This window comes from Brassica napus, chromosome C9, assembly GCF_020379485.1.
Source record: "Brassica napus cultivar Da-Ae chromosome C9, Da-Ae, whole genome shotgun sequence".
In the NCBI taxonomy this organism is placed as follows: Eukaryota; Viridiplantae; Streptophyta; class Magnoliopsida; order Brassicales; family Brassicaceae; genus Brassica; species Brassica napus.
Window position 1 is genome coordinate 58,370,971 of NC_063452.1, and position 24,925 is coordinate 58,395,895.

General features: G+C 37.6%; 6 protein-coding genes and 1 long non-coding RNA gene across 22 annotated transcripts; 4 read left to right on the forward strand and 3 right to left on the reverse strand.

Annotated features, from left to right (window-relative positions):
• The first annotated feature begins 35 nt into the window (after positions 1 to 35).
• On the forward strand, positions 36 to 5,316 carry LOC106418618 (peptide deformylase 1B, chloroplastic/mitochondrial). 10 transcript variants are annotated; one of them, XR_007329044.1, is made up of 12 exons: positions 43 to 336; positions 449 to 587; positions 738 to 930; positions 1,029 to 1,139; positions 1,456 to 1,518; positions 1,648 to 1,790; positions 1,890 to 1,993; positions 2,561 to 2,776; positions 3,449 to 3,623; positions 4,134 to 4,244; positions 4,366 to 4,491; positions 5,069 to 5,316. XR_007329044.1 is itself a non-coding variant. In XM_013859359.3 (7 exons), the coding sequence occupies exons 1-6, from the start codon at positions 117 to 119 to the stop codon at positions 1,747 to 1,749; spliced, it is 828 nt and encodes a 275-aa protein (XP_013714813.1). In that variant the 5' UTR covers positions 36 to 116; the 3' UTR covers positions 1,750 to 1,790; positions 1,890 to 2,064. The 10 variants fall into 10 exon arrangements, 2 of the variants coding, with proteins under 2 accessions (XP_013714813.1, XP_013714814.1); XR_002661316.2 differs by having other exon boundaries at positions 2,561 to 2,772; XR_007329046.1 differs by having other exon boundaries at positions 2,623 to 2,776.
• On the reverse strand, positions 2,260 to 4,565 carry LOC106418617 (polygalacturonase At1g48100). 2 transcript variants are annotated; one of them, XM_022709973.2, is made up of 7 exons: positions 4,326 to 4,565; positions 4,098 to 4,229; positions 3,812 to 4,015; positions 3,696 to 3,740; positions 3,400 to 3,607; positions 3,044 to 3,234; positions 2,260 to 2,940 (listed from the first exon to the last, which is right to left on the reverse strand). In XM_022709973.2, exons 1-7 carry the CDS (start codon positions 4,503 to 4,505, stop codon positions 2,557 to 2,559), a joined length of 1,344 nt encoding a protein of 447 aa, XP_022565694.1. In that variant the 5' UTR covers positions 4,506 to 4,565; the 3' UTR covers positions 2,260 to 2,556. The 2 variants fall into 2 exon arrangements, with proteins under 2 accessions (XP_022565694.1, XP_013714812.1); XM_013859358.3 differs by having other exon boundaries at positions 3,836 to 4,015; positions 4,326 to 4,564.
• Positions 5,317 to 6,820: 1,504 nt separating the features above from the next.
• LOC106418406 (DNA (cytosine-5)-methyltransferase DRM2) lies at positions 6,821 to 10,973 on the forward strand. The gene is made up of 11 exons (XM_013859107.3): positions 6,821 to 7,001; positions 7,352 to 7,427; positions 7,568 to 7,745; positions 7,825 to 7,874; positions 7,985 to 8,084; positions 8,168 to 8,214; positions 8,312 to 8,407; positions 8,532 to 8,637; positions 8,878 to 8,975; positions 9,112 to 9,798; positions 10,351 to 10,973. Exons 2-11 carry the CDS (start codon positions 7,425 to 7,427, stop codon positions 10,789 to 10,791), a joined length of 1,806 nt encoding a protein of 601 aa, XP_013714561.2. The 5' UTR covers positions 6,821 to 7,001; positions 7,352 to 7,424; the 3' UTR covers positions 10,792 to 10,973.
• A 17-nt stretch (positions 10,974 to 10,990) lies between these two features.
• Positions 10,991 to 12,814, reverse strand: LOC106418407 (tRNA (adenine(58)-N(1))-methyltransferase catalytic subunit TRMT61A). 5 transcript variants are annotated; one of them, XM_013859108.3, is made up of 4 exons: positions 12,693 to 12,814; positions 12,014 to 12,474; positions 11,688 to 11,932; positions 10,991 to 11,447 (listed from the first exon to the last, which is right to left on the reverse strand). In XM_013859108.3, exons 2-4 carry the CDS (start codon positions 12,460 to 12,462, stop codon positions 11,179 to 11,181), a joined length of 963 nt encoding a protein of 320 aa, XP_013714562.1. In that variant the 5' UTR covers positions 12,463 to 12,474; positions 12,693 to 12,814; the 3' UTR covers positions 10,991 to 11,178. The 5 variants fall into 5 exon arrangements, with proteins under 5 accessions (XP_013714562.1, XP_013714564.1, XP_022565550.1 ...); XM_013859110.3 differs by having other exon boundaries at positions 12,657 to 12,782; XM_022709829.2 differs by having other exon boundaries at positions 12,576 to 12,763.
• Positions 12,815 to 13,036: 222 nt separating this feature from the next.
• Positions 13,037 to 18,306, forward strand: LOC106416529 (polyribonucleotide nucleotidyltransferase 2, mitochondrial). Of its 2 annotated transcripts, XM_013857446.3 has the most exons (18): positions 13,037 to 13,448; positions 13,687 to 13,842; positions 13,924 to 14,094; positions 14,180 to 14,305; positions 14,393 to 14,554; positions 14,624 to 14,743; positions 14,834 to 14,971; positions 15,130 to 15,292; positions 15,492 to 15,617; positions 15,698 to 15,828; positions 15,956 to 16,163; positions 16,248 to 16,331; positions 16,530 to 16,609; positions 16,690 to 16,833; positions 16,943 to 17,378; positions 17,457 to 17,632; positions 17,719 to 17,831; positions 17,995 to 18,306. In XM_013857446.3, the coding sequence occupies exons 1-17, from the start codon at positions 13,131 to 13,133 to the stop codon at positions 17,827 to 17,829; spliced, it is 2,850 nt and encodes a 949-aa protein (XP_013712900.1). In that variant the 5' UTR covers positions 13,037 to 13,130; the 3' UTR covers positions 17,830 to 17,831; positions 17,995 to 18,306. The 2 variants fall into 2 exon arrangements, with proteins under 2 accessions (XP_013712900.1, XP_013712899.1); XM_013857445.3 differs by having other exon boundaries at positions 16,943 to 17,632.
• A 298-nt stretch (positions 18,307 to 18,604) lies between these two features.
• Positions 18,605 to 21,696, forward strand: BNAC09G42920D (glycosyltransferase BC10). Its single transcript, XM_013857302.3, has 11 exons — positions 18,605 to 19,223; positions 19,291 to 19,404; positions 19,488 to 19,588; positions 19,668 to 19,739; positions 19,857 to 19,938; positions 20,040 to 20,120; positions 20,333 to 20,371; positions 20,556 to 20,621; positions 20,708 to 20,857; positions 21,280 to 21,408; positions 21,511 to 21,696. The coding sequence occupies exons 1-11, from the start codon at positions 18,993 to 18,995 to the stop codon at positions 21,544 to 21,546; spliced, it is 1,101 nt and encodes a 366-aa protein (XP_013712756.1). The 5' UTR covers positions 18,605 to 18,992; the 3' UTR covers positions 21,547 to 21,696.
• LOC125593117 lies at positions 21,138 to 22,540 on the reverse strand. The gene is made up of 2 exons (XR_007329048.1): positions 21,686 to 22,540; positions 21,138 to 21,558 (listed from the first exon to the last, which is right to left on the reverse strand). It is a non-coding gene; the product is annotated as an uncharacterized LOC125593117 (long non-coding RNA).
• Positions 22,541 to 24,925: the final 2,385 nt, after the last annotated feature.

Genomic DNA, 24,925 nt, shown 5'->3' on the forward strand with positions numbered 1-24,925 from the left:
ATTGCATACTACTCCTTGATAAATGGCGGTATTACAGAAAATCTACTCAATCCTTAGTCCTTACTTTCCTCCCCACACAAAATCTAACAGGCGAAAAATCCTCTTCGTGTCTGGCCATGGCCGTCTGTAACTGTTTCCTCCAAGCGCCACCGCTCTCTCGCTTCTTATCACCGGTTTTCTCCCGCCGCGCTACGAATCTCTTCCCCGGCTGTGGTCAGCTCAAATCCACCGTCATGTTCTCCTCCTCCTCCGCCGCGAACAGAACCGGACCGTTGACATCTCCGGTCAGAGCTGAAGTAAAGCGCGTCTCGCGCAAGGAATCTGAAATAGCTTCCGGTAACTTATTTACTCATTGAGCTGCTATTGCTAGTGATTGCTCCATAACTAGTATCATCTAGTATTTTTTTTTTATTTGAGTGTAACTTGATCGTGATAATGTATATTTAAGCTTCTGATCTTCAATTTGAGACGCCGTTGAAGATTGTTGAGTATCCGGATCCTATCTTACGCGCCAAGAACAAGAGGATTGGCGTTTTTGACGAGAATTTGAAGAACTTGGCCGATGCTATGTTCGATGTTATGTACAAGTAAGTCGTTCGTTATACGTTTACTAATTTTAGACTAAAGTGTTTTGTTGATATATGTTTTAAATTATAGAAATGTAAATGTATTGAACATTGTACTTAATAACACAAACAGACTGAGATTGACACTATGATTTGCTTGCTGTTGAACAGAACGGATGGCATCGGGCTCTCGGCACCACAAGTGGGGCTCAATGTTCAACTCATGGTGTTTAATCCAGCTGGGGAGTCTGGTGAAGGAGAAGAGATTGTTCTTGTGAATCCGAAAATCAATAAATATTCCGATAAATTAGTGCCATTCAACGAAGGATGCCTTTCCTTCCCTGGGATCTATGCTGATGTAGTTGTATGTTCAATCTTTCTCGAGTGAATTATTCCTTTTACTATATTCCCCCATCATTTTCTTGGACACTGGTTTTCATGTGATTGGTTTTTGCTTTTCAGCGACCACAATCTGTCAAGATTGACGCAAGGGACATTACTGGGGCTAGATTTTCGATCAGTCTATCACGTTTACCTGCACGAATATTTCAGCACGAATACGACCACTTAGAGGTTCTTCTCCACCTTCTTTTTGATATCTTTGCTTGATTGAACATTAGACACAAAGCATAAAAGTATTTTTTTGTGGACAATTTAGTGGCATTGGTTTATGTTGAAACAAATAGAAGAAACCTGAGATAAAACTGATATATTTTTTGATTTTTTGCACATTCACTCATGAGATCCTATCCTTCTTAGTAAGTTATGTGTTAGCGTGTTACTGGGCATGCAATCTTACTTGTTTTCATGGATGAGTTTGGTGTTGCTGTATGTGAGTATCACTTGCGAGCCTTTGTTGCGGTCTGATTGAAGGATCTGTCAATTACAGGGAGTTCTCTTCTTCGACAGAATGACGGATGACGTTCTTGACACCATTCGTGAAGAGCTAGAGGTGAGTAAAACTGTAGCAGGAAACAGTCTAAAGCTATGATAACCTGTAGTTAAGAAGGGATGAAATCACTCTTTCTACCTGTAGTGAACATCTTTGCAATAAGTAGTCCTGATAAGTTTTGTTCCGCAGGCCCTGGAAAAGAAGTACGAAGAAAAAACTGGATTGCCAAGCCCTGAAAAAGTACAAGCACGACAAAAAAGGAAAGCAGGAGTTGGTTTTGGCAAACGTTGATGAGACATTCTCGCTCAATTCTCGTTTCATCTTCGTTTAGGGTATGGGGTAAAACTGTTATTTCTAATAAGTTTGAGGTTTTATTTTTTGTTCTCTTGGCTTTTTGTTGTGAACTTTTTCCTTCATATCTTCCGATGCAGGAATTAACAATGGTATGGGGAGCAGACAATGACAAGAAACACGTTTGCCTTTTTAAATCCAGAGGAGGACATCACATTGCGTGATGCAAATCTCCCAAACATATGTACGGTTGTAACACATATCATTTATTTCAGAATCTTTTTTGCCAGAGTAATATATTATTCAGATTGTCTGTTTGCGCTGTTATATAATGTTGGCATTTTAGCTTGAGCTTGGGAACTGCGTTTACAATGTTCTTGCCCACTAAGCTCTGCCATGTCATGGTTTAACTTTGTTACAAACTAAAATGCATTACTTTTTACTTGTGTTGGAATCTTAGGTAAATAAACCTTTGTATGTTGTTTAGCGTACATTTTCTCTGCATGTCTCAGGTGATATAACTTATTTTATAGATTATCATGTTGCTTGTGATTTGTTCTGTCGTAACTGGTCCAAAAGTCATAATTATATTGTTGCCTCACAGATGAAATTCTTCCTTAGGTTATGGGTCGATAACTCCAAATATCTATAACAGAGTGCAATACATTACCATGCAATATGCTACGTTTTGACTGCATTTGATTTATACAAACTAGTATTAGACAAACTAGGGGAATAAATCCTTTTTTTATTCGTATGATTCCTATGATCCTATCTTAATACTTTACATTATATCTTGCTCTAATATCAGCAAGCATCATTGGAAGACTGACTTGTAGACTTTTCTGTTTTCAAACACTGAATTGGAGGAAGAGTTTCAGTTTTCAATTCACCGTGTGCTTCCCAGCAGAATGGCTCACTTGAACTTGCTTTATCTGTGGCCGGCTTAAGCTCTATGGTCGACAGTGAGATCCCTGTGCATGGCAAGCTATCACTGCAGGCAAAGCGTACAGGTTCCCTTGTGTAGGTACCTTTTATGTTTATGTAGTTTATGTTTGATACAGCGACTGCTGAAGTTTCATTGTGGCATCCTCCACCATCGCAATAATATTGATCTATTACTATCGGATTAGCTACTTCGCTGACTTGGATATTTGAAAACATAACTTGTTTTACAGACCCTGACCCTCCCTACCATTAAACATAATAGAAAGTTGTCAGAATCTTTGAGCGGTTACTTTGATTTGTCTTTGCATTTGTTTTGTTATGCAAACCTATGTGTAGAAGAATTTACCTGCCAGGATTTTATTCTTACACCATTCGTAGTTTCATGCATCGTGACATCACGGACAGTGATGTTTGAAACACACGCCTTTGTGTTCTCCTTTCCTAGTCCTCCAATGCTAATTCCATGGCCAGGCCCACAGTCTACATCGTGTATGTAGATATTTGAGCATCCTGTTTGAATTGATATACAGTCATCTCCTGTAAAATGCACAAAATTGTTATTTCTTCATCTTGGCAAGTTTGTTTAGGAAGTATAGTCTGGAAATGTTCGATGATCTGACTAGTGGTATCTAATTAAGAATGAGTTGACTTGTAATAGATCTAATTTAAAGAAAATGGGCTATGTTTGAAGTCTGTGGTTACCACAAGCCAGCGTGCTGCGGTAAATAACGGCGTCTTGAGAGTTTTGCAGGTGGATCCCATCTGTATTTGGGGAATCTCCAGGAGATGAAGTTGTGAAGTCAGACACTTGAATGTTTACACAGTTATCAAACTTGAGGTGGGTCTGAGGGCTGTTCTGTATGGTTATTCCATTAACCATTACACCGTTACTCCCGTAGAATCTCAACGCCTACATACCAGCCAAGGTAATTGATTAAGTTTGACATTTTGACTTTAATTGGCATCTCCATCCATGAGGCAAATCAAATGAAACTTACTGTTGGTTTAGCTCCTGGCATTTTCGTGCCCTTTTGATCCTTCATCTTTCACAAATAAAAAAGGTACAGGAAGCAGAGGTTATTGGAAGCTAGATTTTTTTTTAATTTTGTTTAGCTAGGGAAATTGAGTTTAGTATTACCATGTCGTTGTCATCTGCTGGATCATAGTCAGGGGACTTGTTCCACCATACCGATCCTTGTCCATCTATTACTCCTTTTCCTTTTATAGTGATTCCTATAAGTGATTTGAATTCAATCCATTGCAAGAGACCTGATCCCCAAGCTCTCGAACTTTTTGGAGCTATGATCTTTCCATCTAACTGCACAATGTCGAAATACACAACTATATAACTAAAGTTGCTCGAATAACATTTCTCTGTTTTTTATTTTTTTGAAATTCACCTGAAACACGATGTTCTCTTTACACTCTTTTCCCAGGAAGGAGACAGGTCCAACAAGGAACGTAGAACCGGATGGAACTAATAATGTCGATGCTGCCACTTTACAAGCTTCATTCCAAGCGTCTTCAAAAGCCTGCAATATTAAAAGGTACACTGATCATCAAAATCTTTATTCTTTGGACTACTATTACATTATCTATGCTGCTAAACCATATAAATGCTCATTCACCTTCGTGTCATCACTTGTCCCGTCACCTTTTGCACCATAGTCAAGGACATTGAACGTTCCGGAACTTCCCCCTTCAGCGATAGACCTGCGGTTTCCTCTCCAGTATACACTATGTCTAGCGTCACAAGAGATTAAAAGGAGAAGTTTCAGGGCAAGACATTTCAAGGTTAGTCTATACATCTTCAGTACGGAGAACAATTTGTCTCTTGGAAGAATGTGTTTAGATTTTGAATGAAGAGGAACTGATGAGACGAGGTTCATATTTATAAGTAGAGAAAAGCACTGTTACACATATGAGTTATGAAACTATAATACAGTTAAACAGTTAGATGAGGACAAAAAGCTTTGGAACTCTCTTCCTCTTCAAGCATGTTCTACTCATTTGCTATATTTTAATTTAATTGGAAAATGAGCAAAAAAGCTGATGGGGGTTTACTTGCTTGATCAGCTTGTTCTATTGACCGCATCGTCACACTTTATTACTTGCGATTTGGCTTTGATTTGTTCTTGAACAATGCGTGTTACTCAGAGTTCTTTAATATCATTTAGCTTTGATTGTTCATGAATAATGCAGTGTTACTTAGAATTTGTTTGTGTCGATCGCTACTAACATCTTAATGTTCCTCTAGCATTAATTAGAAGTTTCATTGAATGGCTATGAGGTCTCTGTGCAGTACTTTTGTCGCTAGAAACATCTGATCAACTTTCGTTTATACTTTATAACATAACACGGGTCTTTTCAGGTACTGAGTTGGTCTTGGTAAGCTCTTCGGTTAACACAAAAACCAAAATCTATTTATCAGGCAAAGGGGTTTGAGTGAAGAAAAGCTGCCATACAATCACAGGCATGTCACGTAGACCTCATCATAAGATAATCTTTTTTATTTTGAGTTCCTTAAATTAAGCAGCGTAATTTAGGTTAAATCTGTGGTGTTCATTGAATCTTCTCAAATGCTATATATAAAATCTATTTTATCATTTTTTCTTCGTACTCATGAACATTCAAAGGTCCATATTAGTTGCATGACAATAGGATGCTCAGTACGGTTTGATTATGGTATATTAGTAAGATTCAAAGTTATGTATTGGACTCGTGATGAAGATACACTTTGCATGCAGCCCCAGGTGGAAGGAACAATATAGGCTGCTATATAGATCACTAGCACGTTGCTACATGTATGGATCCCATGCGTTGACTTTGACAAAACTTTGTTGAATTATTCTATATACCTTGATCTTGAAAAGCCTATTGGTCCCCAAATTCACTGAAATGCTGTTACTATTTTATTAATTTTATCTTGCTTTGGCAGTTGAAAGTGTGATTATATATAAGAAATTTCAAGTGATTCTATGTCGTGTAACTGATTTCTTGTACATTTTTTCATTATCTTCGACTATATCAGGGGGCAAATCTCCAAAATAGCACATTTCTAAGTTTATATCATAAAAATAGCACTCAAAAACTAAAATAACCAAAATAGCACCTTTCTAAGTTTATCATTTGAAAATTTTAATTTTTTTATTTTTCAAAATTTGAAATCTTATCCCCAAAACCTCATTTCTCAACTCTAAACCCTAAACTCTAAACCCTAAACCCTAAACTCTAAACCCTAAACCTTAAACCCTAAATTCTAAACCCTAAACTCTAAACCCTAAATCCTAAACCCTAAACTCTAAACCCCACTCTTTAACTCTAAATCTTAAGTTTGTGACTTTTGATAAAATATTAAGTGTTATTTTTGTGACTTTTGACCTTGAGTGCTAGTTTGAGAACAAAAACTTGATTTAGTGCTATTTTTGTATTTTTCTAGGTAGGTAATGTTGCAGTTTCTATACGATTAGAGATGTATTTTGTTGTTGTTGGTTTAATTATTTAATAAAAAAAATTTACATAGAGTTTACGAAAGAAAATGGTTGGATAGCAATTCACGGAAAAGATCATAACTCGTAGCTTGTAAGTCACATGAACAATTTTTTTTCTAGCAGTCTGTAGAATTTCGGTATATGCCCAACAACTCGTGCAAGTCGTACCATTTGAAAATTGCACCATTATGTAATCGTAACCCGTGATCTGATGTAACGTTTATTTTTCTTATGTATAATGTAATCTATTTGTATTTGCAGCAGGCGTGTATAATAAATAATATACATCATTTTTTATACTATTGTTTTCCGATTGTCAACTTTAATATCAATGTTTACATGCACGGATTTGTACGCAATTCTGTGAGTAATGCCAATTTGTGTGATGGTTTAGTCCATTATCGTGTACGAAATTCACTCTTTTTTGTCGTAACCATTTTTGTTTATAAAATGGTAAGTCCTAATTCGTATCCTTATCAACTTGTTGTCACATCAAAGTCACATGTCATATTCAAACGATAAAACGATAAAAGTAACTTATATTCACTAGAAAGCCCAATTAGGATTCAATCAAAAGTAGCCCATATTTACTAGGCCCATTAAAAAGAATGGATACCCAAAAACTAATTGTAAACCGAGGTCCGGATCTTTATCCAACTAAAACGGAGCGAATCAAAATACAGCATATCAATGTCGATGCTTCACTAGTAGACAAACGGCGGAATACGACTCTCTCACCGGCGAAGAGCGGGATTTTACCGGCGACGGGAGCGTTTTCTGCGTCTCTGCTTCTCATAGACGAAAATTCTCTGGGTATATCCTCTAACTCTCTAGTCCACGATCTTCGTAGGTTTCGTACATTCAACTCCGTTTGTCTTGCCGTTAAACTCGATCTCGCCGTCTATTTTTCCATCTTTCTTCGAAAACCCACTAAGCTCTCTTAAAAGCCCCCCACTGAAACAGAAGATAATTTCGATAGGATCTGCCAAATTATTCTCGAAATTCGATCCTTTAAACACTTGTCTGTCTTTCGCAAACTTTGAGGACATGCATTAGTATTCTCACTGAACCACTCTTATCACTGATTCATCTACAAAAACTCGATCTTTCTCCGGTCAAAAGTTTCCATTTTTAGCAGTTTTGCGGGATGATAATTTTTGTAGGTTTACTCTAAGGAAAGACGAAGATCCCTTACGCTGACTACGAGTGTCTCTTCACCTTACTGCTGCTGCAACCATGGTACGTTGCTATTAACTTGCATTTAATCTTTGGGCTTTATAGTGAATACTTAATCGTTGTATCATTTGAATATTGGCATGTGCCTTTGATGTGGATATGAATTAGGAATCGCTTTTTGTGAACTGATAATGTTTATGCAGGCGCAAGATTCTGCTGACTGGAACAGCGATGATGATTTGGATTTGCAGATTGATAACTACCAGTCATCTCCACCGTCATCTCCACCGCCGGCGGTCCCTTCTTCCGATGAGCTGTTTGCTACGCTGGTTGACATGGGGTTCTCTCCTGAGAATATTGCTAGAGCAATCGATGAACATGGTGAGTCTTGCTTTGCGTTCGTATGTGTTGTTTGCTTAGTGTTCTTTAAATAATGTGATTGTTAAATAAACTTTTGCAGGACCAAATGCAGATACTGTGGTGATCATTGATGCTATCTCCAAGTACACTGTGAGTTTCTACTGCTTGGATCTCCTCTCTTGCTTCTAATTTTCATGTGTTACTGTCTTTTTTTAAGATTGTGTGTTGTTTCTCATTCCTCGTATAAATTCTTTGTGAAGGTTAACTGTGAAGCTAGTTCTTCCAAGTCCAAGACTATTGATCATTTCCTTGCTATGGGATTTGAAGAAGAGAAAGTTATCAAAGCCATTCATGAGCATGGTAATCCCTTATCTCTCTCTCTCTGTCTTTAGTTAAGAAGTAAAACGCTCTATATGATTCTTTACATCTGTCTTATATCCCAGGAGAAGACAATATTGAAGAGATAGCAAATGCACTCATCTCCTCGGCAGTAAGTGATGCAAATTTATCATGTCATTAAGAATGTACCTTATAGATTTGTCTCATGACATTAATAACATAACTTCTGTTTTGTTGGTGGTTTGTAGGCAGATGCATCGCCTGTAATCAAAGAAGAAGAGGACATTGAGTGGTCTGAGAGTGATGATGAGAAGTATGCCAATTTTCTCAGCTCAGATGATGAGGTATATTTATTTCCTTGTGGGTAATAACATCACACCTGTCAATTGTACAATTGTCTCGCTTTGTTAGTTGCAGACTTGTAAATTGTATGCATTCTAAAAAAAATTCTGTTTTAAACAATGGCAGAAAGTTTCAGACTCCTCCTCTGAAAACGGCAATCAATTGCGGTCTTTGATGAACATGGGATTCTCGGAGTTGGAAGCTTCTCTTGCTATACAGAGATGTGGTACTGGTAAGCTTTCCTTTTTCTTAACGTTTCCTCCACTAGATGTGTCATACTTGTATTTGCTATTTGATCTATGTAAAATCCTTAGTCTTTTAGCCTTTGCTTATGTGATGCATGCCTTTGATGTTTGTGTGTCTGATTTTGTTTTAGTAATCGATACTCTTGCTAGATGTTTATATACATATCTCTATCATATGTTGTCTCCTTCTCGGTACTTAAAGGAGAATTATCTGATTAAAATTTCAGGAGAGGATGTGAGCATTGCAGATCTCGCAGACTTCATTTGTGCCGCTCAGATTGCTCGAGAGTTCGATGAGTTCCATGCTGACCCTGAAGAACAAAAGGTATGGTTAAACCTTCTAAGTCCGTTTTATAGTTTGCTGATTTTTGTGAAAATTAGTGAATTTGCGGTCTAGTTACATTACACATTTGCCTTGCATTTTCATTAGCAATCTGAAACATGGATTTTCCTGTATGCAGCCTAATGTTAAAAAGAGGCGTATAGAGCCAAGAAGAGAGCCGAGGTCATCTGCTGCTGATGACGAGCCCCTTCGTCTGCCAAATCCGATGATTGGATTCGGCGTTCCAAACGAGCCAGGACTCATCGCGCAGAGATCTCTTCCAGCCATGGCTCGAATGCCTCCATTTTTCTACTACGAGAACGTCGCCCTTGCTCCCAAAGGCGTCTGGGACACCATTTCTAGCCACTTGTACGACGTTCCACCGGAGTTTGTGGATTCGAAATACATTTGTGCAGCAGCAAGGAAGAGAGGATACGTGCACAACCTCCCCATCAGTGGAAGGTATCAGGTCCAGCCTCCTCCGAAGTACACGATCAGCGAGGCGTTTCCGCTGACCAAGAAGTGGTGGCCAGAGTGGGACAAGAGAACAAAGCTCAACTGCATCCTGACAGTGAACGCTAGTGCTCAGCTGACGAACAGGATCCGGTTAGCACTTGAGCCTTATAGTGGAGAACCGCCTGAGAGTAAGAAGAAGTATGTCATTGAGCAGTGCAAGAAGTGGAATCTTGTGTGGGTGGGAAAGAACAAAGCTGCGCCACTTGAACCAGATGAAATGGAGACTCTTCTTGGATTTCCAAGAAACCATACACGAGGCGGTGGCATGAGTAGGACCGAGCGTCTGAAGTCACTCGGCAACTCTTTTCAGGTAGCTTTCAACCTCTCGCATTTGCAGAGTCATAACTGTTTTAGTATTGGGCATAGAGTGTTTTGAACTCATAGAGTAGTTCTTGATCGCTCTTGTCCTTTTCATCATGCGTTTTGCCTATACGTTAATGGTTTGTGATTGAACTTGTTTTCATCTTGCGTTTTGCCTATGGTTGAATGGTTTGTGATTGAACTTGTTTTCATTTGATCGCTCTTGTCCTTTTCATCATGCGTTCTGCCTGTGGTTGAATGGTTTGTGATTGAACTTGTTTTCATCATGCGTTTTGCATTTGCATAATCATAACTGTTTTAGTATTCGGCATAGAGTAGTTCTTGATCGCTCTTGTCCTTTTAATGATGCGTTTTGCCTATGGTTGAATGGTTTTGTGATTGAACTTGTTTTCATCTTGCATTTTGCATTTGCATAATCATAACTGTTTTATTATTCGGCAGAGATTGTTTTGAATTCATAGAGTAGTTCCTGATCGCTGTTGTCCTTTTCATCATGCGTTTTGCCTATGGTTGAATGGTTTGTGATTGAACTTGTTTTCAGGTGGATACCGTTGCGTATCACCTCTCTGTTTTGAAACCATTGTTTCCATATGGTATCAACGTTCTGTCCCTGTTCACTGGAATTGGCGGTGGAGAAGTGGCGCTCCACCGTCTCCAGATTCCAATGAAGACGGTCGTTTCGGTGGAGATCTCAGCAGGGAACAGAAACATTCTCAAGGATTTCTGGGAGCAAACCAACCAGAAAGGAACCCTGATAGAGTTTGCAGACGTGCAAGACCTGAGTAACGAGAAGATCGTGGAGTTGATGAAGCAGTTTGGTGGGTTTGATCTTGTGATCGGAGGTAGCCCCTGCAACAACCTCGCTGGTGGTAACAGAGTGAGCAGGAGTGGTCTTGAAGGTGATCAGTCCTGTTTGTTCTATGAGTATTGTCGGATTCTCGATGTGGTGCGAGAGACAACAAAGACGATGAGAAGATCCTAGGCGGTGGGAGGTTGAGATAGTTTCTTATAACATAAGTAACTTCGTGCAGACAATCTGTGAAGTACTTCTTGTTTGGTTCTTACTTTGTAGAACTTGAATGTAGACTCTCATTTGGATGATTCTGCAAAGCTTTGAGGATAACTCAGCTTTAAATAATTACATAATTATATGGTTGTGTTAAATTCAGGATTTAGATAAATAATTCAGTTACAAAATACTTCAACAAATTGGATTCAAAATCTACTTTGAGATTTCTCCAAAATTAATTTAAACACGTTTTTAAAAACTAGAAAGCTTATGAAGTAGATTTCTGGTTCAAAATTTGCATTACAAGCAGCAAAATCACAACAAGTGTTAGTACCATCATATGACAAAAACATGAAGTACTTAAGATAGGCACTGGAGTCTTGCGAAAGTTAAGTAGCCGGTGTGACCTCTTGCCTCGCTACATGGCCTCGCCATAACGACCGAAGTTGGACTAGAAGAGTTGTCCTGTGAAACAGCGTAGCCGTCGTCGTTTGAAATGTGCTTTCTCTTGCTTGGTCTCTGTCCTCCATTGTCCTCCTCGTCGTGGCTCTCACCAATCATAGCACCAGTCTCCACTTTCATTTCCTTCACTTCGTATGTTCTGAGAAGCACCTCGAACGTTCTTATCTCTACAAAAGTAAAAACCGGTATAAGATCAAAAATGAAAAAACACATCTGCTTATGACAATTAACAAGGAATGTTTTATAGGTAAAGGAGCTTATCTACATAAGAACATAACTCTAGTCTATATGACATGTTTCTAGTCCTAGGATTTGATACTTAACAAGAGGTTTCACTCCCAATGTCAATTAGCATTGTATACTTACAAGAACTTACTTCCACAGCAAAAGTAGAAAGAGAAACTTACCAATGAAATCTGATCTGAGGACTTCACAAGTGCGTTGTACTTGCTCGATGCAAGGCGAGAAAGAGCAGAGAACACCATCCTCCTTTAACATCTTTGCTGCAGAAGGAACAGCGAGCCAAGGCTGAGGAAGGTCTAGAAACACCGAATCAGCCAAACCAGATAGTTTCTCAGGGAACCCTTGTCCTTGAATATCTCTAACCTCCACGGTTACTAAACTACTTATACCCGTCTTCTCAAAGTCCTCCCTGTTGCAAAGAAAAGATACATAAAGAAGAGAGCACACAACAAAGAAGGCAGACACAAATTGAACAGAAGCTTCTTCTAACCTTGCACAGACAGCTCGTTGCTCGTGGAAATCAAAAGAATACACATGACCCGTCGGAGCCACAGCACGAGCAAGCGAAGTGGAAAGCGAACCACTTCCTGTCCCTGACTCGAGAACAACACACCCGGGCACGACTTCTAGATACATCACCACAAAGCTGATATCCGCAATGTAAAGAATCTGAGTCCTGTGGCTCAACACCAGCGTCCACAGCTCGGGAGTGGGAGCCAGCAGGTACACAAATTTGCCCTTGTTGCTCAACACTTTCGTCCCTAACGGCTTCCCGATCCAATCAGAGTGTCTGTAAAATCCGAAACGGTTCTGAAGCACGCCGTCTTTGGTTACTTTAACTGGTTTCATCACGTCGTGTCTCTCGTAAACGATGACCAAGTCTCCATCTTCGATGCATCTCTTGAAAGATAAGGCCTTCTTTGACTCAGTTGGTAGCATCTTGAGAATCAGCTGCACAGGGAAAAAAACATTTTAATGTCTGATTATTATTAGATAAGAGAAAGGTAAGAATCGGAATAAGACGTAGTCAGCAAGAAATAAAACGTCATTACACGAATCCAAAACTCTAATCTCAACAAAGAAGCATACTTTCTGATACAAGCCGGTAATAAACTGAAACCAAACACAATAACCTTACAAAGTGATGTCCTTAAGAAAAAGACACTCACAGAGGAAGATGAAGAAGAAGAAGAAGCTTCGAACTCGAAGTGACGACAATGGAGTTTGTGTGATTTGTAAAAGAACAAATCTAATCCAGACAATGAGACAAAACCTTTAGTAGGGTTTTCGCTTTCCTTTTTCAATTCGAAACCGGATAATCGCGAAACTAAACCGGAGTAAATTAAAATTAGGTACATTCGACCGTGCTTAACCGGTTTGGGTTTATAATTGAGTTGGGCCTTTTTGTAAGTTTAAATTTGGGCCCACTGCCGGTTCTCGCCGGATTAGTGTTGAGAAAACTCGATTGAACCGGACCGAACCGGGATCGCTAAAACCCTTCTTCTCGATCTCACTCTCGGCTCCAGTCACTATCACCGGTGCGTTAAACCTCCGCTTAAAGCCCTTTCCCTTCTCCTTCTCTCTCTCTCTCTCTCTCGCTCTGTGTAATGTCATCGATCGTGAGACGAGCTAGGTCATCTTCTCTTCCGAACTTCCTCGCATGGCGTGCTCTGGGCTTTCGCACCATCTGCTCCGGCGGATTGGGCATCGCGCCGTCTAGCTCGCCGCCGGCCTCCGCGGGAATCAAAATTCTGGAGTCGTTTAAGGAGGAATTCGAAGTCGGATCTCGCGTGGTGACGCTCGAGACGGGGAAGATCGCTCGCTTCACAAATGGCTCCGTCGTGCTGGGGATGGACGAGACCAAAGTTCTCTCCACCGTTACTTGTGCTAAGTCCAAATCCCCTGGAGATTTCTTGCCTCTCACTGTACGTTACAATCCTCTTTTCGCCATTTCATTTCGATTTTTGAAGTTATGATTTTGAATCCTCTGAAGTAATCTTTATGATGTATGAATTTGTGGAATCCACTGATGAATCTGTGATCTAATCTTTCCCACATGAGAAGTTTGTTATTTAATTAGCTGTTTCTGTAATTGGTTCATTGTGTTTTTTTGTTTGTTTAAATGGATGTTTATGACTACTTGTTTGAAACTCTTATCGTTAGGTTGATTATCAAGAGAAGATGTTCGCTCAAGGTTTGATTCCTAATACGTATATGCGAAGAGAAGGTGCACCTAAAGAGCGGGAACTGTTGTGTGGCCGCCTCATTGATAGGCCAATCAGACCATTGTTTCCTTCTGGGTTTTACCATGAGGTTCAGGTATGATGTTTCTTCAATTCGTTAGCTGATAGATCTATGTGGAAGTATCTTCATTTGTATTTTATTTTTTTCACGTTGCAGATAATGGCAAATGTTCTATCATCAGATGGGAAGCAGGATCCAGATATACTTGCAGCTAATGCAGCATCGGCTGCGCTCATGCTGTCGGATGTTCCATGGGGGGGACCCATTGGAGTCATCCGGTTAGGAAGGATCGGTGGGCAGATTGTTGTGAATCCAACTATGGATGAGGTAAAACAAAATCTTTGTATTGGTACATCCCCTAAATTCGTAGATTGTGGCCTCTTTCTCATTTGTTGTAATTTGGTTTGTGTAGCTTAGCTCAAGTGATCTTCATTTGATATACGCTTGCACGAGGGATAAAACTATGATGATTGATGTTCAAGCCCGTGAAATCACTGAGAAAGATCTAGCAGCTGCTCTGAGACTTGCTCATCCAGAGGTATGTTTGAAAATTTTGTTGGATCGTCTAATATTGTGTAATAGTATATGTTGTCTTATTTTGTGTATATATATGTGGTATTCATAGGCTGTTAAGTACATTGATCCTCAAATTAGATTGGCTGCGAAAGCTGGTAAACAAAAGAAGGAGTACAAGTTGTCCATGCTTTCTGAGAAAACTTTAGAAAAAGTGACTGACTTGGCTGCAGAGCGTATTGAATCCGTCTTTACGGATCCTTCACGTGGCAAGGTGCGTGCTGGCTTTGTTTCTGCGTCCAGATTTGAGTTTCAGTTGGCCTGATAATTTATATCTGCGCAGTTTGAACGTGGAGAGGCTCTAGAGAACATTGGAAAAGATGTGGAAAAAGTATTTGAAGAAGAGGGCGATCAAGAAAGCTTGAGCATACTTCCAAAGGCTGTTGATACAGTGAGAAAGAAGGTAATCTCTGAAAATTAGCATTTGTTATTGATACAAGACTTTAAGCGATTGCATAAAAGGGTAGAACTAACGTGTTAAATTAAATATCAGATAGTTCGTTCAAGGATTATATCAGAGGGATTTCGGGTCGACGGCAGACATCTTGATGAAGTTAGGCCCATCTATTGTGAATCGCATCACCTGCCTGCATTGCATGGGTCAGCACTTTTCTCACGTGGAGACACTCAGGTTCGTGCTGAAACTTCGGTTGCTAAAGACACGCATAGAGAATCTAGTTTTTCATTAAAAGAAGTTTTGGTTGCTTCAAAGATTGAAGCATAGAGCTAAATCTTTTAATATATGTTCAATGAAAAATCCTTCATAAATACGTTCTGTATGTGTTAAAGGTGCTCTGTACTATCACACTTGGAGCCCCAGGAGATGCACAAAGGTTGGATTCTCTTGTTGGTCCACCGAAGAAGAAATTTATGCTTCACTATACCTTTCCTCCGTTTTGTACAGATGAAGTTGGAAAAAAACTAGGCCTTAACCGGCGTGAAGTTGGTCATGGTATACTTTTGCCTTTTTCTTTTTGTGTGTAATCTTCTAGGTAACTGTTGCTGATATCAACTTCCTTTCTAGCTTCTAGTGGAACAATGGGTCCATATTTTTATCAAATTCTTAAAGTTTAATTGTCTTTAACATATTAGCGTTTTTTCTTTCATCTAAAAGATTTTCATATGCTTAAATGTGTTTTAACATTTTTTAGGAACACTTGCTGAAAAGGCATTGCTTGCTGTCATGCCCCCTGAAGAGGATTTTCCTTATACAGTTCGTATTAATTCAGAAGTTATGGCTTCAGATGGCTCCACGTCTATGGCAAGCGTTTGTGGAGGTAATCAATCTCTTTCACCTACTAGTTTGTATGTTTATTGCAAAGCCATAATAAGTTCATAATGAATGGTTTTGTCTCAGGCAGCATGGCGTTAATGGATGCCGGAATTCCTCTGCGAGCTCATGTTGCAGGAGTCTCCGTTGGTCTTGTCACTGACGTTGATCCATCAAGTGGAGAAATTAAAGACTACCGTATAGTAACCGATATATTGGTGGGTTTCTTCTTGTTTACACTTCCTTTGTGCTTCTTGTGATGATATAACGTCTGTCTTCTGAACCATTGGTTGTATCAAGTTTGTGAACTGGGTTATATGGAGATTACATACATTGCTTTCACAGGGTTTGGAAGATCATCTAGGAGATATGGATTTCAAGATTGCGGGCACAAGAAATGGTGTGACGGCAAGTCAACTGGATATCAAGCCAGCTGGAATACCATTGGACATAGTTTGTGAATCATTAGAAAATGCACGTAAAGCCCGTCTTCAGATTCTTGACCATATGGAGAGAGAAATTAATTCCCCACGAGACCAGCAATGCCGGCTAGGTTTCTTCCTCACTTGTTTTTATGTTAACCGTAGCTGATAAGACTTTCCCTGTTAAAAACTTAAGAGTTATGTCTGTTTTGCAGCAACTTTGAAGTACACCAACGATGCACTTCGTAACTTGATCGGACCTATGGGTGCCCTCAAGAGGAAGATTGAAGAGGAAACAGGTTATTCTTTTGACATCGACGTTAATCGTCAATTTAATTTCTTATGTACTTTTAACACTATGGAATTGACGTAGTCATTTTGAAGTGAAAGAGTCTGATGCTTTAAGTAAAGTACTCTTAAGCTTGTGAAGACCATCCTCTTTTTTTATATAGTTTAATTTGAAGCTTTTCTTCCGAGATATAACCGTATTTATTTAGGTGCAAGGTTGTCTATTGATGATGGAACATTAACTATTGTTGCCAAGAATCAGGCTGTGATGGACAAGGCTCAAGAAAAGGTATCTTATAGTCAACTGAGCTTTTAATTGATAGGCGATAGATATCCCAGATACTTGATTTGATTCATGTATGTCCTTAGGTTGACTACATCATTGGTCGCGAAATAGTTGTTGGTGGCGTGTACAAAGGCACAGTGACATCTATAAAAGAGTACGGCGCATTTGTTGAGTTTAATGGTGGTCAACAAGGCCTACTACATATGTCTGAGTTATCTCATGAACCAGTAAGCTTTTCTAGTTATAAACTGTGATCGCTTATCTTCCATAAAATATGGTTTTCTCTTAGTTCATCTGGAAGATTGATATTGTTTGGTTTATTTGTTGCAATTGCAGGTCTCCAAGGTTTCAGATGTATTACATATTGGCAAGTACATCACTATGATGTGCATAGACTCCGATGTCCGTGGTAACATAAAGTTATCCCTCAAAGCACTGTTACCCAAACCAACATCTCGTCCTGAAAAACTCCCGGTGGTGAAAGAGGCAGTCTCCGTAGAAACGTCTAGTTTCGGGGAGGCAGTTGCAAGCCTGCCCAGTGTCGTAGAGCCGCCTCAGAAATCTAAATTAGCAGTTCCTGCAGTTGTCATCCGTACTGCTGTGGAATGTGATGAGGCAGAGAAATCTTCTCATGTGGACAAGAACACTAAACCTAAACGCGCCGCGACAGTGAAGCCAGACCGGAAACTCAAATCCACTGCCTCTAAACAGACCGTGAAGGAAGATGAGACACTCAGCTCCACTGCTACTGAAGAAAGTCGGGATGACTGTGGTGAGACACTGACGCAAGAAAATAAACTCAATTGCACTTCTCTTGAAAACAATTCTAACATAGTATCATCTTCAAAAGGTAAGAAACCCTCTCGGAAGGAGAAACAATCAGATAACGAGGCTGGAGAGAGTCCATCGATTAGTGCCCGGAAACTGAAAATAGGAACAGAAATGACAGCCAAAGTCCACCAGATTCGAACGCATGGACTGGTTCTTGATCTAGGTGGTGGAATCCGCGGTATGTACAAATTCGAGGTATGTCATCTTTGATTCCTTTCTCCCACATACTTAAATGTGCTTGCATTGTATTGTTTGCTTACTACTATTATATATGAGCGCAGGGCGATGAGGAGACAGAGTTTGAGATTGGAGACACATTGCAGGTGAAATGTACAAGTTTTAGCAGTAAAGGAATCCCTGTGATGGCTTTGGTTGATGAAGAAGATGTTTAATGGTAGACCTTTTCTCCTATCAATTATATGGGATTATTTGGGAGTTTTGTTTGAAATGGTATATCAAAATGGATGTAATGAGGAGATGTAATATTAATAGATAGATTCATTGGCTTGCAAAAAAAGGGTTAGTGTAAACTATGTGTGTTTGTTTGTTCTTTGCAGGCTGAGTAGTCTTGTAGTTTGGCCTTGGTTCGGCTTAGTTGTGAGAACTGGAGAGTAGGATCGTGGAGGAATTGAACCAGACCGGTAATTTTGGCGTACCGTTTTGTCTCTATACTTTTTTTTTAGCAAATATGAACAAATAAAAAGGATGTTTATCAAGGATTATCAGAGAGTATTTAGGTGGGTGACGCTCTTCCCTTGTAAACATGATGGAATGTCAATCAATGACCATAGACCAGGATGTGTATTAATGTTTATTTGAATCTAGACATATTAAAAACTTTCCTCCTCTCTCTAGGTTTTTATTTGTTATGAAAACAGCCAAACTTGTTAGTATGTTGTAGTCAGTTTTTTTTTTTCCGAAGAAAACGTGGTATAATTTATACATCATGTAATTATTTAAGTTTTTTTTTTTTTGTCGATAATTGTTTAAGTTTATGGAGTATATGTTATAACTTATAACCGAATAATACATGTAATGTTGGAACCGTAGCCACGACAAAGATAAGCATAAAAATGCCAGGTAACAACTGGACCGGGCCTGAAACAATTCGGTTGAAGAGTAGGCTTCACGATACCAGACAAAGGCCCACCTCACCTGCTCTACACTCATTCACTCACTCACCTCACATGCTTTCTCTTCTTTCTCACTCTCCAAGCCTCCTCCTCCATCTTCTTCCACGTGATTTTGAGTCTTCCCGATCACAATCTCCTCGCTGTTTCTCTCCCTTTCCTTCGACGCCTTCCTCCCCTTTTGAGTTCGCTTCAACCAACCGGTACGTCTCACTGATCTCACTGCCAAGCCTCGAAGAATATTCTTCCATGTTCGATCTGATTCCGCTCCAGATATCGAGAATTTGAATTGACTCCAAAAGGCTTAAAGTTTAGCCAGATACGATTGAGCAATAGAGAGAGAGATTTGACGCTGCGTATACCGTCCCGTTGACTATGTAAATGGCGGGAAAATCGACTTGATTGCGAATTTTACTGAGATCACGATGATGAAGAAGAAGGCGTCGCAGCAGAAGCTGAGGTCCAGATGGAAGAGGAAACTATTCGCCACGTTTATGTTCGCTTTCTGCTTGGGGAGCTTCGTCTACTTCCAAGCTCGTTACAGTCGAATCGCTGCGTCGCTGAAGCCTCGTATCGATCAGAAACCGCAGATCGCCTTCCTCTTCATCGCGAGGAATCGTCTCCCTCTCGAGTTCGTCTGGGATGCCTTCTTTCTGGTATACACTAAAACTATAGTTTGGAATCAGATTAGTTTCGTGATTATCTGTTTTGTTTTTTTTGCAGGGTGAGGATGGTAAGTTCTCAATATATGTTCACTCTAGACCTGGCTTCGTCCTCAGCGAGGCTACTACTCAATCAAAGTACTTCTTGAATCGTCAAGTTAATGACAGTATACAGGTTCGTTGCTATGAGAATTTATCAAAATCATTTTGACTTTTTTTTTTTTGCCAGCGTTTAGTTGATTTACTTGCTGATTATAGGTGGAGTGGGGAGAGGCAACCATGATTGAAGCAGAGCGTGTATTGCTTAGACATGCTCTTAGAGATCCGTTTAATCACCGCTTTGTTTTTCTTTCTGATAGGTGAGAGATTGATTCTGTATGATACTTGTGGTTGATGACTTGCTTGACTAAATTTTAGTTGTTTTTGGTTTCTTCTCAGCTGCATACCTCTGTACAGTTTCAGCTACACGTATAACTACATCATGTCAACACCAACTAGTTTCGTTGATAGGTCAGTGTTGCCTATCTTATAGAGAGTTGATATATACATAGCTTCACAGCTTAGACACTGACAAGGAAGAAATGTTTATGTTGGAAGTTTTCACCAAATTAGATTTTCTGATTGCAGCTTTGCGGATACAAAAGATAAGCGTTATAATCCTAGAATGGATCCCGTAATTCATGTTCATAACTGGAGAAAAGGATCACAGGTGAAGTTCCAATGTTTACTATAATAATTTGGATTCTCATTTCATGTGCAGTTTCGCTGACGTCCTCTTTGTTCTGTTTTTCGTATGCTCTGTTCTTGTAGTGGGTCGTTCTAAATAGAAAACACGCAGAAATTGTGGTGAACGATACCATCGTCTTGCCTATGTTTCAGCAGCATTGCAGGGTAAGTTGTTAAAACCTTCACTTCATTAGCAAATTTTGAGATAGCATGATACTGTAAAGATGGATATTTCATTAATTTCCAAATATGGTTTGGCTGGCAAGACCATCGTAGAACCACCAAAGTTAAAATTGGTTGTGAGCGTGAGATTTGCTTTGTTAGACTGGTCACCGGCTTTTCACTTATAAACTTTATTTTTGCATATGATCTTGCAGCGGAAATCCCTTCCAGAGTTTTGGCGAGATCGTCCTGTAGTAAGTTCCTCTACTCTCACCTCTCATGATTAAGCACCACACATTATCAATATATCTTCCCATATTCATTCAAATCATGCACTAATTAGTCTGTTAGTTTCAGGATAATTAGTGTGGCACGAAAGTAGGGTTTGATATTTGACCAGGCCAATGTGTGTTGTACTAATGTAGTCTTGTTGTTTAGCCAGCTGAAGGTTGGAAGGAACACAACTGTATACCTGATGAGCACTACGTTCAGACACTGCTAGCTGTAAGATTAATCTTTGATCCAAACCTATGCTCTTTTAGGATTTAATAGTACAATTAATGTAATCTGGTAATGCTTCGTAAATCCAGCAAAAGGGTGTAGATAGCGAACTCACAAGACGGTCACTGACACACTCAGCTTGGGACCTTACTTCCTCTAAAAGTAATGAACGTCGTGGATGGCATCCTATGAGTTACAAGTTCTCCGATGCTACTCCTCACCTTATACAGTCTATTAAGGTATGCATCCTAGTCACTTATCAGATCAAAAGATAATATGTAAAACTCAGATTTTTTGGTTAGGCACACATCTTAGTCACTTATCAGACCGAACTGAAAGGCAAATTAACTTTTGTTTGATTTGGTTATGATATCACATCTTAGGACTGTTGTTTGGTTATGATATCACATCACACTCAGTGACTCACAGACTAGTTACTAGTTATTTCGTTTGGTTTTCTGTAATTCTGGTTTCTTAAGCAGTCCATAAATTAAGTAATGCTATGATATCACATCTTAGGACTGCGAGCAACATTATATTTTGGCATAACTAAAAATTTCCATCACAATATGTACCTTCGTTTCTATTACTATGGCTTTAAACTCTTTTAACAAGCTTAAAACAGGAAAAGAAACTCTAACAAAACACATTGGACTCATAGGGAATCGACAATATCAACTATGAAACGGAGTACCGGCGAGAATGGTGTACTAGTAAAGGGAAACCGGCATCGTGTTTCCTCTTTGCCCGGAAGTTCACTCGTCCCGCCGCTCTCCGCCTCCTCCGTGAGGTTAGCTTTCTTTAACATTTAAAGCTGAAGCTAAGAACTATCATAACAAACATTTTGATGGAACTCATTGTGGGTTTCTTTCTTCATCTGTTTCTTTGGCAGTCTATCTTGTTGAGGGACAAAGAGCAAGACAGTTAAAAGTAGTAGATCCTTAACCATTCAAAAATCAAAATCATATATTATACATAGGTACGGAAGATTACAAAGAGTTATTACTTATTATGTTTGTGCTTGTAATTTGTAACACTACAAAGATGGAATCTACATAGAAGCTTACCATTTTGTGAATGAATGAAGCAACGGAGCCGACAAAGATGGAGGGTAGAGAAGGAGCTCAGCAGGGGTGACCTGAGAACACATGAAAAGAAAGATTTGTTCTAATGACGTGGTGTCATTACAGCCGTTGTCTGCACATGTGTTCTCATATCGACCCTGTCGAGATCCTCTACCTTGATCTCTTCAAATCAGCAATAATTGATTTATTACAATTTGAGTTTCGTTTCCTATGGGAACTATAAATACACACATTACGAAAGGATTGGGTAGTACACACAATAGCACCACAGAAAATTGTAGTATTGCGTCTTGTATAGTACAAGCGAAACAATGGACTTTGTGTACTACCAAAACTGATTAAAGAAAGAAAAGAAATGTCGACATTGTACTTCTCAGCTAGTACAAAGACAAGTTTTGTACTACTATATGATTTCTATCGTCCCTACTCCTTGTATCCTAATTATAGATCAAAGTGACACCACAACTAGAAACGGGGAAACCAGAAAAAGCAAAAGCAACATATATATATAGTATTCAATTAGTCTCAATCGGATCTCGGTTTTTCGGATTTATCAAAATCAATCTCACTTGGTTATATGAAATTTCGGTTCAGAACCGGTTCAAGTTCTATCGGGTTCGCATCAGGGTTAATATCTTCAAAAAACTGGTACAACCAAATGTAATTTCGTATTGGAGTTCCAATTAGTCTGGTTCTTCTGTTTGAAGAACTTGATTTATACACACTTTGTAACCAAAACATAAGTAAAATTAAATTTTGACTCGTACAGATTCACTTTATCTTTTATATAAATATATATATTTGTTGTGAGTAGATAATGTTATATTATTATTTTGTATTAAATGTTATTTTGTTTTTCCTATAAAGCTAATATAATATTTCATATATTGTTTTTTTTTAATATGTTGCTATTTACTTTTCATGTCACTATTATATATCATATATGTGTCATCACATAATTAATCGTATTTTATATGTACCATTATATAATTAATAGTATTTTATATGTACCATCATATAAATAATCATATATATTTTTCATAAAAATGTTACTTTGACATTTTTCATACAGATTAATTACACATATTCAACCAATTATTTGAGATAAATGAAATTATTTATAAAATCAATGCATTTGTAGTTAATTTTGAGCTGAAAGTTGTATTGAAATTCTAAAAAAACATTCTTTTTGTAACAAGAAAAAAATGTTAAAGTGACACTTAATATGAAACATAGATAGTATATTTTAAAATTTTAATGTGAAACAGAAAAACCATAATTGTCGGGCTTTGTATTATATTTTTCTTATATATATTTAAAATATCTTTTGTAATGGTTGTTGAAAAATAGTTTAGTAAAAATCTATTTTTGAATTTATGTTTATTTTTGATATAAATCAATTTTAAATTAATATTTTGATTTGAAATATGTATATAAAGTTTAAATTTTGTTTTCTGATTATCTTAGACAAAATATGTTTTTAGGTAATTAGATTAGACAAATTTCGTATATTTTAAAACTGGTACAAATATATAGTTTCTCATAATATAATGGACTTCTAATTTTTTAGTAACATAACCCAATTACTTCTTTTTTCTTAATATACTGCTATTCATGTTTCTAAAAAATATTATATTCCTTTTTTTAGTGTTATCCATGTTTTCAAACATTTTCTAAAAGTACTTCTACTTTAATAAGATATATATATGGTTTTTGGGTTTTAAAGTACTTGATTTATACTTATTTTGTAACCAAAACATAAGTAAAATTGATTCAAAATAAAATGGAATATCGAACATGATTGAGAATATTCTCAAGTCTCTCGACGGTGTCAAGGAATATTCCGTCATTGTGTCGTCGAGAACTTAACCAAGCACGGTTAGAAGCAAATGTGAGGGTAACCGGAAAAACTAACTTTGAAAATGAATGACCAAGCCTATTCACGATGGTTTCCGACATACTTCTCGTCTTTTCATTTTCCCAATATGTTTACTCTCAGTTCCTTTGGCTATCCTATTTTAGGTTATTATTCTTTTATAATATATTCAACTAATTAGATTTTTTTTACTTTAGTTAAAAGTATATTACATGAGAATAACTTTCACATATTTATTTGTACTATTATGTTTTATACTAATGTAATTTTATGGGCTTTGCATTATTTATCATTATATTTTGCTAATTTTTTCCTTTTTCATCTTTTTAGTAAGAAATATTTCTAATCATTTGATAATATATATTCTGCATATACTTTATAAATTTACAAATGTAAAACAATATTAGAGAGAATTTCTCACAACACAAATTCTCATATATGTTGTCAACTGTAGTTTAACTAATGTTGTCTACTATATATTTTTTATTTATTAATAATAACAATCCCAACTAATGTCAAAAATTGTGTTGTTTCATGATAAAAGTTGCATTAGTTTAAAATTTGTCTATATATATATATGTGTGTGAGTGTGTGTGTGTCTTTTCAATATCATCTTTAAAATTTATTTGTTTGAAGAGTTGTGTCTTTTTAATTAGCTTTAAAATAGTTAAAATGTTCCAAAAAGTGATTTCCTAAAAATTTAAGAACTGTGTCTATTTATTTGGTTGTAATATTTCATCTTAAAAGTTGTATTAAGAAATTGACAAATTATATATGCCTCTTTTCAACATATCTCTAAAATGTATTAGGTTTAACACTTATGCCTTTTAAATTAGTTTTAAAATGAGTTAAAATATCTCATCTTTCTAAACATTTAAGAGCTGTGTCTTCTTATTATTAAAAGCAAATTATTTTTAACGAAGTTGCTAAAATATCTCAATAAATGTCTCTCTATATGTGTCTTTTCATTATGCAATAATGTGATTTCTTGTAATGATGTGTCTATTCTAAATATATTGTCAAATTAGAAAACTAAAACTAGTTTTAAAAGTTATCAAATTATGAAATGATGTGTGTATCTATAATTTTATGTATTTTCATTATAATGTCAAAGGTTGTGTGTTTTCATTCTTTTCATTTTCTAAAATATATTATTTTTAAGAGTCTGTGTCTTTTCATGTGCAATTTTTCTTCTCAAAAACTAATAAATGCTACATTTCATGTAAAGACTTAAGAGATTTAATTTTTCATATTGATACACTGACTTTAGATATGAAATAATTGTAAATATTTAAATAAAAATATTAATAAATAGATATGAGCAAAAATAAAAGTGAAAAGACACA

Coding starts and splice junctions, on each gene's coding strand:
- BNAC09G42920D (XM_013857302.3), top strand. CDS start 18,993: ATGATGAAGAAGAAGGCGTCGCAGCAGAAGCTGAGGTCCAGATGGAAG. Junction 20,372..20,555: donor TTTGGCGAGATCGTCCTGTA/GTAAGTTCCTCT, acceptor CTTGTTGTTTAG/CCAGCTGAAGGTTGGAAGGA. Junction 20,858..21,279: donor ACCTTATACAGTCTATTAAG/GTATGCATCCTA, acceptor TTGGACTCATAG/GGAATCGACAATATCAACTA.
- LOC106416529 (XM_013857445.3), top strand. CDS start 13,131: ATGTCATCGATCGTGAGACGAGCTAGGTCATCTTCTCTTCCGAACTTC. Junction 15,293..15,491: donor CCGGCGTGAAGTTGGTCATG/GTATACTTTTGC, acceptor AACATTTTTTAG/GAACACTTGCTGAAAAGGCA. Junction 15,829..15,955: donor GTATAGTAACCGATATATTG/GTGGGTTTCTTC, acceptor TTGCTTTCACAG/GGTTTGGAAGATCATCTAGG.
- LOC106418407 (XM_013859108.3), bottom strand. CDS start 12,462: ATGCTACCAACTGAGTCAAAGAAGGCCTTATCTTTCAAGAGATGCATC. Junction 11,933..12,013: donor CAACGAGCTGTCTGTGCAAG/GTTAGAAGAAGC, acceptor TCTTTGCAACAG/GGAGGACTTTGAGAAGACGG. Junction 11,448..11,687: donor CCTCAGATCAGATTTCATTG/GTAAGTTTCTCT, acceptor TTACTTTTGTAG/AGATAAGAACGTTCGAGGTG.
- LOC106418406 (XM_013859107.3), top strand. Junction 8,976..9,111: donor CTGACCCTGAAGAACAAAAG/GTATGGTTAAAC, acceptor TCCTGTATGCAG/CCTAATGTTAAAAAGAGGCG. Junction 9,799..10,350: donor CACTCGGCAACTCTTTTCAG/GTAGCTTTCAAC, acceptor ACTTGTTTTCAG/GTGGATACCGTTGCGTATCA.
- LOC106418617 (XM_022709973.2), bottom strand. CDS start 4,505: ATGTATAGACTAACCTTGAAATGTCTTGCCCTGAAACTTCTCCTTTTA. Junction 4,230..4,325: donor GGACAAGTGATGACACGAAG/GTGAATGAGCAT, acceptor TTAATATTGCAG/GCTTTTGAAGACGCTTGGAA. Junction 4,016..4,097: donor AAGAGAACATCGTGTTTCAG/GTGAATTTCAAA, acceptor GACATTGTGCAG/TTAGATGGAAAGATCATAGC.
- LOC106418618 (XM_013859359.3), top strand. CDS start 117: ATGGCCGTCTGTAACTGTTTCCTCCAAGCGCCACCGCTCTCTCGCTTC. Junction 1,140..1,455: donor ACGAATACGACCACTTAGAG/GTTCTTCTCCAC, acceptor TGTCAATTACAG/GGAGTTCTCTTCTTCGACAG. Junction 1,519..1,647: donor CCATTCGTGAAGAGCTAGAG/GTGAGTAAAACT, acceptor TTTGTTCCGCAG/GCCCTGGAAAAGAAGTACGA.